Source organism: Aegilops tauschii, chromosome 5 (genome assembly GCF_002575655.3).
Source record: "Aegilops tauschii subsp. strangulata cultivar AL8/78 chromosome 5, Aet v6.0, whole genome shotgun sequence".
Classification (NCBI taxonomy): Eukaryota; Viridiplantae; Streptophyta; class Magnoliopsida; order Poales; family Poaceae; genus Aegilops; species Aegilops tauschii.
The window spans coordinates 73,853,185-73,863,267 of record NC_053039.3 but is presented as its reverse complement, the minus strand read 5'-3'; the positions used below and the strand labels follow the sequence as shown (position 1 = coordinate 73,863,267).

Here is a 10,083-nt window from a genome sequence, read left to right as displayed (position 1 = left end):
GGATCACACTAACATGAATATATGACGTGGCAGTGCATGCATAGACTAATGCAAAAATAATAATTATTTATAAGTTAAATGCATGACTTGCTTATGTGGCAGATTTTTTGCTTAGCTTAGTGAGAGAGAAGACTTAAATGCATTTCTTGGTGAGACGTTGAGGTGAACACTTTGCATGTTGAAAAAATTGGGACCAACTTCTTGAGTATGTAAGATGCCATCCTCATAATGATAAAATTGTCACCCTCTTAATAACAAACATGCCATGTTAATAATAACTAGTAGACTGCCCATGCGTTGCCACGGGCATGTCAACTTTAACATGGATTGAAAAAATAGCCAATAACAAAAAATAATAATTAAAAACCACTTCACTTGCAATATATTTTGATAAAAAAATTGAAACATTGAACTCTTTATTGTGCACTTCATTACAAATGATAATAACACTTGAATGCCTTTATTATTTATGCTTAAGATTCGATCATCTCACGAAAGCATGTGTATTGTTATTATCCATTAATTAAAGACAAACACATGGAGTACTGTGTTCCCTTTAAACAAATCTGCAAGCCCCCAAACCTAGAACATAAGTGGGGACGTGTCCTGACAGCACATCATGCCAGACCAGAACTTTCAACTCTCATTGTGTGGCAATATAAAATGTCCGAAAAAATACAGCTCTCTGAAATAATGCAAGGCAGCCCCAAGATATCGAGGTTCTAAATTGCTAGGAGCTTAAATGCTTAATAATACAATCATGTTTCTCCACTTTGAGCCAGTCCAACGTGAACTACTTCATTAATACCTACCATCATTCCAAATAACCTGAAAAACCAGAGGTAAAAGACTATACAAATAAAAATTTCAGTTGAGTTGAAAGGCTCAAACTAAAAGCCAACAAATATTTGCAAGGTTATTTCATACTGCTATTTTATTCAGCACCAATAACCTCCTTGTCAGCATCATAATATATCATCCAAAATCATATTACCAGTTTTGGGGCAACTTTATACTACTTACAAATATAAAGAATAATATTAACTAAAAAAACCTTGGATTGTAATAGATGTGAAAAATACTACTATGTTTCAAGGAATCATATGGTGTGAGTATCGTCTGAAAGCTTTTAGGAGAAATAAGGATAGAGAGCTGGTTTGTTCAACGAAACAGATTGGCTCTGCTTACACTAAGTCTAAGTTCATCATCATTCATCATTGTTACATGTATAAATCGGGATAACACACAATGAATAAGAGGAATAAGGATAGAAAGTTGTTAGCTTCATCACAATGTTCATTTGCTTATACTTGAAGAAATAAGACAACATCTCCTGTGAAAAATTTATTTTTATTGACAAACGAATTCCCTCCATTTGTTAAAAAGATGCCTATTTGGTTCACCTGGAAGGCAAAGGAGAATTTCATAACATGTCTATGGTACCTTGCTAGAAGGAAAAAGATAATGGGTATACTTGGCTCAAAATGAGAATGGATGATAGGATTACATAGAGTTGTTTGTCCTTTTCGAAGATACAACTTTTGTAAGGAACTGTGTCAACGAATTCGCACAGAAAATATATCATCTGATTCCGGTAATGTATTAGAGCACACTAAATCGTATTTATGAATGTGTAGGAATCTGGACTCTTTAGAAGAAATGGACAGAGCAAATGAGCATGCTCCAATGCAGGTTGTACAGGTTCTATTGTACACATGTTTTTATACAAAATTTCTTAGAAACACAGGAATAAAATATGTTTGAGTAGGTAACAAAATTTGTTTTAGAAGATGATGACTTCCTAATATTGAAACACGTAACTGAACTCTACTGGTTTGGGGGAGTTGAAACGGAGGTACAAGACAAGAATGAAGAAATAGGTTTTATTTCTGTTACTCACAAACTACATGTACAACATTGAGAAGCTCCTTGTGAATCAAGCTTACAACAGTGAGCACTGAAAAATCATACTCTCTTCTTGCTAGCCGGTGGTGAGAACACCTTTGCAACAATTAGTATTGAAATGTTCTCCTTGACAGGTTCATGAAGAATGCCAGCAATGAAAATCTCATCCAGTATTTAGACCTGAATATTTCACCATTGGTACCCATGGGATTAGTCAGTACTAAAAAGAATGGTAGCTCTTGCAAGAAATTTCATATAACTCGATTGCTGGTTCTTCGGTGTCAAAATTTCAGCATATATGTGAATATTAAATCAACCTCACATACCATGGTTATTAGGAAAAACACTCATCATGCATTTTATAATCAATAGAGGCTATCTTTACCAAAGCTGTATTATCATCGTTGTAATATCCCAGATTTTCATTTGAATGTTCAAACTATTACTACAATAAAGATAACACAGAAAACCAACAGCCAAATACTTTTTAAAATATGTTTATAACACAAAATAAACAATAAAAAACACAATTTTAACAGTAGCATAAACATATTGGCCATGAAGCAAATGTAATCAGTGCATGCACATCAATTTGTTTTCTCTAGCAAAAAACTATGGGTTTTTTCTAGCAAAAACAACCATACCTCCATTTATTTTGTGGCGCTTTTCCTTCTTCTTTTTATGCCTTCTTTACAGTTTCCCCTCAACTTTAATGAATTGGAAGAGCTCTTGCCTTACCCGTAAAAAAATGGGCACCATATGGAGAGCTAAACTGCACAACACTCATATATGTGAGTCTCTTGAAGATATCAAGTACAAGCAAAAGTATCAAAGGCTTTCAAGTTTGCTAGAAAATTGATAGCATTATCTGGAAGTTCACCTAGATGGCTAGATCCATGTTAACTTTTGAATTGTTAATATTGAATGTAAAAGGTCCAAGAATATACACAACTGGGCACTGTCACACATTGTCATTAGCTAAAAGACCGAAAAGATAAACATCGTAGGAAGAAACATTGATGCAATCCTCGAAAAATTGGTTAACACCCAATTTCAACGGATGCATGCTTGACAAGGAGACACCTCCATTCGAATATGTTGGCAATTAAAAAACAAAACTGCATAGTGGGAAGAATTGATCAGGCTAAGGCAGAAGGATGCAGATGCTGCTCAGGGATAAGTGATTCAGAAAAAACAATCCTCATCGAGGATCTTGCATAGTCTTGCATACATAGCTGGATCACCTCTACTATTAAAGGCATTTTTTTTCTATGACAACAAATTCAAATCTAGCCTGAGAGGACAGAGCACACACCAGTGAAAACAAAGATTAAGAACACAAATACTCAAATAAAATAAACCAAAGCACGAATAGGTTGGTGATGGCCTGCTCGGCTTGGCCCATCTATTCATGCAAGAAATTATTAAAATAGTTAGACCCAGAAACTAAATTTGTTATAGTTCCGCAGATCTTAAGCACCTAATTTTATGACAACCACCTCCTATAAAATTCTGTGCTGCAAGTTCACAATGACATGGCCCAACTAAAGCTCCTTCTCGTTCTTGTTCTATTTCTTATCTAGAAAACTACCTCATATCTCCCAAATACTGACTAACATCTACAAACATATGCATAACAAATTATCACCACATCACACGGGCAGAAGAAAACACATACCTTAGTCCTAGTCGGTGAAGATGTTAGATCTTTGCACGAGTGCCCACGTACCTTGGTGTAGAGCGGACATTGTCATACTTGGAAGTGCTGCTTGGATGGTGTGCTCCCATCAGCCCACATAGCAGGGGCCACTACTTGCGCCGCGCTCTCGGACACTGCTCTGCCACTGCCGCAACCACCAGCCACAAGCCCCACCACAAGCAGCCGACCAAGATGCTGAATCTTTCCATTAGTGATGCGTTCAGGTGTGCAGTTCATCTAGTAAATTAAAGACATGGTATAAATTATCATTGAGCAATGTGTGGGCAAAAAACATCAGTTCGTGTACTTGCAATGAAGATTCTGAATTTACAAACTATCTTGCCACTTCACACTCACGACTGGCTTATCTTATTCTTATCACTCATTACTCCTGAATAATATATTGGCAGAAAACAATGAAATAGAAAGTCATTTGATCAGTAGATGGAAGCAGGAGCACATCTGTAAAAACACCTCTAAAGCATGTTCGTTTGAAATAAGGAACAACCTTAATACAAACGATGCAAACCTTAAGGCGCGTTTTCTTACAATATTGTCTCGATCTGAGGACCCCAAATTATACAAAGTGCACCAATGCAATTTCCCTAGCTATTTCACGACATAAAGAGTTCCAGAACAACAATAGCAAAGCTACTGAACTCTTGCCCCAGTTTTGGTCCATAGGTTCCAGTCTGCCCAAGATCTCTTATACGTAAAAATTTGTCCTAATGGCCCCTCCTCGCGTTTCTGTCAAACAAATTCTCATTAAAATTTCTCAAACTCTAGAAGGAATCCATAAACCTGCAAATAAGTGTTCATAAGAACCACACCCCAAGGGATACACATGGAAGAAAACAGTGAACATTCTAGTAATTCAGTTAATGGGCAGTGTGCATAGGGCATCATATTGACTATATGATGTTGTGTCAGATGATGTACAAAAAAGCTTGGCAATACGATCAATGGCAGCATACTGATGCCGATGCCGCATTTTCATAAAGTTGTCTAGTCTAAACGAGCAAGGATACCATGTTGAAATTTATAGTGACACGATGATGTGAAACTGAATTGAAAACAGAATTCTAGTACTAAACATAAATTTTAAAATATGTCTACTGAAAGATGAGCAACATCAGATCAATTATCTAAATTGTGATCAAACACTGAAGAGATATATGATATATGATATGATAACAACACTAAGAATGTGAATGTTGTGATGAACTTCAATGTGATTATGTAGTACCTACTGAAGAGCACCTTTGTGACATGGAAGTAACTACCATATATATGTGGCCATCCTTTTTCTTTGAGCAGCTCCAAATCAAGCAAAGATATCTAAAAACCACTTGTGTATCTGTAGGCATATTTGTAATCGACATATTTATTGTAACTTGATTCTTCACTTCTGATTCTCTTGAATCCATCAGAATGGTCTTCTTGGTGCGGACTTCGTCCTTCATCAACTAAAAACCTGACCAAAAAGATGAATCAGCTTGTACACAAAACGTTACATCACTGACAAATTTCCAAGATGAATATATACTCTCGTTGTGAAGAGTTAGAACATATCCAGTTAATCCTAACTGAGAAGAGTTAGAACATATCCAAACTTCCTAGAGAGACATGTATTTCTAGGAAGCTTAGGCCGGGTTACAATTATGTACATATGTAATGTCTCAGGAAAATCGAATGAAAATTAACCGCAAGGGAGCTAGCAACCCCACCCTTTGGCTCAATGTTGCACATTGGTGATGCCTGGGGAGGAACATGCTGCCCAGAAATGAAACCTATGTTTTGGTAGAAAAAAAACTTGTTCATAAGCGTGACTGAAAGTATTACCTTGGGTGCGGAGTCTGCCAACGCGCTCGGCTCTAGCAACAGCTGGCGAGGTGGTTGCGTGGCTTGGGGGCCATAGCGAGGATGTTGGCCAGGATGGCAGGCAAGCGTGTCAAGATCGAGGATGTGGGGCTTCAGCAGTGGCAAAGGATGGACGTGTGGATTCTCTCTTAGCAGGCATCACTGTCGACCTGCTAATCAACTTTTTTCTCTTGCTCTGGTTCTGCTATTATTCCGACATGTCGTGCTTAGTTTAATTTCCATATCATTCTTTGACTATGACTGATCAATTGACACCAGTCCTTTCTATGATCTACTACTTCATAGTTATTTGTCTTGTTTCTCTGCATCGCTTGCTGCAAAAATTAAAACTTTCAGGTGCAGGTTCACGAGAATGTTAGTAAAATATTCAAAAAATAATTCTCTTGAGCAGTGGTCATACAAAATGTGACATTGTAGGCTAGATTGCTACCTCAAGGTGCTCCAGAGATCTAAAAAAATAAAAATGTCCAAGGATCTTTTACCCATGTGCACAAAAATGGGCACACAATCAAAACTTATGACCTTTCGCTCAGATGCTGCAATTCTAACCTTTAGCTACTTCTCCCAATCATGAATCTGTTGGTAAAGTAATTATGGGCTGCATAAGCTACTGGATACACAGAAATATAATGCACTTGTTCTTGGAGTAACCTGCAACCAAAACAGCCATTCATGCCCATCTTCTTTGAAGTTTGAGGCAGCGGTTGCTCTACTTCAAGTACTGCGACAGTAGAAGGATTGAGATTCTCTATTGTTTTTGTCTAAAACCAGAAAGGAATAAGAAAAATAATATTTGGTCAAGGTTGTTGCAATTCCTCTAACAAATTTCTATGAAGTCCTGCTAGCTGGTATAAAATGCAAACTTACTATAGTATCACTGCCAACCTCTAATACAAATTCTTAACCATGATTCCCTTGAAAAGAATACTTTTCCACATGAAGTTATTGATAAAAAAGGGACAACTTCAATGTTTCTAAAGTTAAAAGTACACAATAATAAATAGCTAATTCTCATGCACACCTTCAGCTAAATAATTACAGAGACGCAAAGTGGAACCATGTAGCACTGGTCTTACACACAACTCAATTATGAACTTACCTGGGTCTGGAACTCTCGCTCTATTAATCTACCAACTTCAGCTTCCTCCTCTGCTACCATATTCAATATTTTAATCTCTCTCCAGCAGTTGTGTTAAGTCCATTATCAGACCCTCAACCTGAAGAATGCATCAAACATAGTTATGTGCTTCCTCGTTGACCCTAACCTTCTTAAGATAAGTAGTATACTGAATTAATCAAGCACATGTTATGTTTAGTGTTTTCACAGCAAGCCATACACAAAGAGGAAGCACGGGATCATAGTAGGCATGCTTGAACACTTAATAATTTGGCAAGAACATGATTTATTAATTGTAAGTAATTTTCTTTAGCCATGTAATCTACAGTTTGTCTTGAACTGCAGTGCAAAAAGCCTCTCCACATATCCTGAAACAAAGCATCATCAATAAAAATTAGTAAAATCCTACCCATCCAAATTTATCTGTTGACAATATCTAGCGCTTAGTAGTTAAATAGGTAAAAAAACAACTTGGCTAAGCCCCCAGTGGTGCTGGTCTGCATACCAAGAAGATGGTGTAGCACTTGAGGCCGCCGTCCATGTCGGCGTTCAAAGTCGAACACTGGTTCGCGCATTGTAGCCACATCAAGGATAAGCAGGCCGGCCACAAAGTCCATGGCAGTGGTCGTGGGCATAATAAGTTCTGGAAACAAATTAAACGGATAGATCAAAAAATATACATGCCAACAGAGCTCTTTGCATGTTCCATGAGAACAACAATACTGAATTTGTTTCTTTTAGCAAGCCCGGCAGTAGTAGCAAGAAGTTCCACATATATATAATCCACATCTAATTCCTAGTGAAGTCACTTCGACCTAATCACTTAAAAGGTAAGATAGTAAGAAAAGGTGAAGCAAAAGAAAAGCACAGAAAAATTAAACATGCAGATTGATTACCTAAAGCATGCAACGTATCTAAAAGTTTGTTGCCTATGCAACTTCTCCATTCTAATTTAGAGGCTTGCTTGAGTTTGGGGAGAAATAGCTTAAAACGTGGACTTTTTGGGTTGGATAAAGACCTAAAGTATTGACTTCTCATGATTTAGCTGTGTCAGTAAGTTATTCTTGCTCAACCCCTAGGTAGGTGTTTCTCTTTCTAATTTGCGTATGATTTGATAAATCGTGTCTCTTCTGAAGGTTGTAGGAACTCCCAGTTACATGTGCCCTGAACTTATTGCTGATAGTCCGTATGGCTCCAAGTCAGACATATGTTTGCTAGGCAAGCATTCCTATCTAACATTCAGTTGCATGTCTGGCTCGCTTGTTCTCTTGGCTAAAAATCTGCAATTTTCAGGCTGCTTCATCTATGAGATGACTTCGCTGAAGCATGCATTCAAAGTATTTGGAAGTAGCTATGTTGACATGCTCTTTAAGTTAGAGCTCCTTCTTTCCAGCAAAAATATAAAAGAAAAAAATACAGCTCCTTTCATCAAAACTTGCATCTTAGATGATGTTTTTTCCTAACAGAATATGTAGACACTGGTAAACAAGATAAATGAGTCTGTTGCCGCTCCTCACGCCACCCACCGGCCACCACCTCATCATGATGCCAGGTGAGGACATCGACCAAGTGCAGCGGCGGAGCCAGACGAGACAGCTCAATGTGTTGGGGTTTAGCAAGGTGCGGACATTAACTAATTAAAAAAAGATTGTAATAAACTCTGATCCTACTGTCGAAATTACTTTCACTGAAAGAGATATATCGTGGGGCGAAACATTAAACTGGAATTAATTACCTTCGGATGGTTGCATAATTTCTTAAAGGCAGTAATATATGCCAAAACTTTAGTACTCTTTGCTTCTTCAGATATCAAGCGCTTAACCTGACAGGGTCAACCACAGACTCCTGTAAATATAACTCCGACTACCTTACATGTGCCTACTGAATATTGCTTGAAACTCAGAACGGTACAGAATTTCCTTACATTTTTGGAGTGTGTGAAGTGGTTGTACAGTGTCATCTGTAAGGGAGTCAGCTTGCGGCACACTACTTCAACAATCTATACATAAGCAGGGTTAATTAATGTAGATGAGGCACAATTATACAATGTAAAAAGAAGGAAGAATCACTATAAAAGACAAAATGGATAGCAGGTACACAATTCTTTTTGTGTTTTCTGAATGTACGATGAACATATCTGGCCAAATATACACCGGACAGGACATACCTTTGGTGGCAAGTGATTGGACAGCAGGGCATTCGTTCGTCTCAATATAACTGAATATCATTGAGAAGCCATCAGAAGAATTCAAAAGGTAATTAAGCTAGAGCCCATAAAATTGGAAGAAAATGCACCCAAACAATTCTGGAGGAGATTATTATAACATAAATGTGGAGAATACAGTTGTAAAAAATTATGTAGTGAAGAGTGCAGACAACCTTCTTCAGAGGAAAAGGGCTTGCCTGATTTACTTTTGCACTAAGCTCTCCAGATCTCTCAGATCCCAACTTCTTTTCTTCTGCAGTTGCTGTGGGTTCTCTTCCACGAATTATGGGTGCCTTCAGTTAGGGGCAAATAATGTGTTAAATACAGAGGAAAGGAAGATATAATGCAATTAACATGAATAGCACATGGTTTTAGGTGCACAACACACGAAGAAACTTGAATAACAAATATCTGAGAACACCACCATCTGTTAATAAATACTTCCAGATCTCATTCCCCGCTGCCACTGGTCCCCATTCCCTTCCACCATCGGCCCCCGTTTCCCGGATCCCCCGCTACCATGAATGGCAGACGGAGAAAGGAGAGGGCAGGGCATCCTAGGGAGAGGGATGAGAGGAGGCGTTTACCTACATAGGTCGCCATCACCTGCGTGTCGCCGCTCCAGAACGATGAGGAACTGATATGGCGTTGGTGGTGGAGACCGACAGTCGCTGTATAGACGAGAAGGAGCGGTGGCGGCCATGAAGCGGATCAGTGTTTGCAAAGAGATCGCCGGCGGAGAAGGGAGGTAGCGCAAGGATCGAGGACGCTCTGGAGGCGGCGGCTTGATGCGAGTGCGAGGGCAGGGGCGAAGGGATCTGTGACCTGGTTGGGGATCGAGGGGGAGGCCTCGCTCGCTCGCCCGTGCGTGCAAGTCGTCGACTTTTTTTCGTTGGTTTTTTTCGTAATGTTTTTTGACGTTCGATTCTCTCGCGTGCGAGAAGACACCTGGAGGTATCGGCTCCCTCTAACGTGGTTTTTGTTGGGGATCGTTACTTGGAGGTGAAGATGGAGGTGGGAGGGAGGACGAAAAAAACCGGACGAAAATGGTGGGACGAAAATAAACCCGAAACGGAGACTACCAACTGAGAAATTAGAAGTAGAGATAATAATGACATGCTACCTACAGAAAAGTACTATGGTCTAAATAATGAAATTGCCATGGTACCTACAGAAACAACAATGGTGTAATTAATAAAAATTGTCATGGACCAATTGACAAAATGCCATGGTCTAAGAAAATAAAATTGCCATGCTACCTAAAATGAAATTGCA

The 10,083-nt window shown here is 38.7% G+C and overlaps 1 protein-coding gene across 17 annotated transcripts; it reads right to left on the bottom strand.

Moving 5' to 3' along the window:
- Positions 1-489: 489 nt before the first annotated feature.
- Positions 490-9,683, bottom strand: LOC109759867 (uncharacterized). Of its 17 annotated transcripts, none has more exons than XR_012184165.1 (14): positions 9,396-9,683; positions 9,006-9,101; positions 8,770-8,819; positions 8,527-8,601; positions 8,338-8,424; positions 7,108-7,245; positions 6,929-6,970; positions 6,585-6,702; positions 5,447-5,799; positions 4,851-5,078; positions 3,635-3,841; positions 2,550-2,677; positions 1,901-2,085; positions 490-828 (listed from the first exon to the last, which is right to left on the bottom strand). XR_012184165.1 is itself a non-coding variant. In XM_073499872.1 (13 exons), the coding sequence occupies exons 4-8, from the start codon at positions 8,560-8,562 to the stop codon at positions 6,655-6,657; spliced, it is 351 nt and encodes a 116-aa protein (XP_073355973.1). In that variant the 5' UTR covers positions 8,563-8,601; positions 8,770-8,819; positions 9,006-9,101; positions 9,396-9,683; the 3' UTR covers positions 1,719-2,085; positions 2,550-2,677; positions 3,584-3,841; positions 4,851-5,078; positions 5,447-5,799; positions 6,585-6,654. The 17 variants fall into 17 exon arrangements, 3 of the variants coding, with proteins under 3 accessions (XP_073355973.1, XP_073355972.1, XP_073355974.1); XR_012184168.1 differs by having other exon boundaries at positions 621-828; positions 1,972-2,085; XR_012184167.1 differs by lacking the exon at positions 490-828 and adding an exon at positions 4,134-4,405 and having other exon boundaries at positions 1,719-2,085.
- Positions 9,684-10,083: the final 400 nt, after the last annotated feature.

What these genes read in the sequence shown, in the direction of transcription:
- LOC109759867 (XM_073499872.1), bottom strand. Translation starts at nt 8,562, where the DNA reads ATGACACTGTACAACCACTTCACACACTCCAAAAAT. An exon ending in AATTATGCAACCATCCGAAG is followed by an intron (nt 7,246 to 8,337) that starts GTAATTAATTCC and finishes ATTTGTTTCCAG; the next exon opens with AACTTATTATGCCCACGACC. An exon ending in AGTGCTACACCATCTTCTTG is followed by an intron (nt 6,971 to 7,107) that starts GTATGCAGACCA and finishes GCTTTGTTTCAG; the next exon opens with GATATGTGGAGAGGCTTTTT.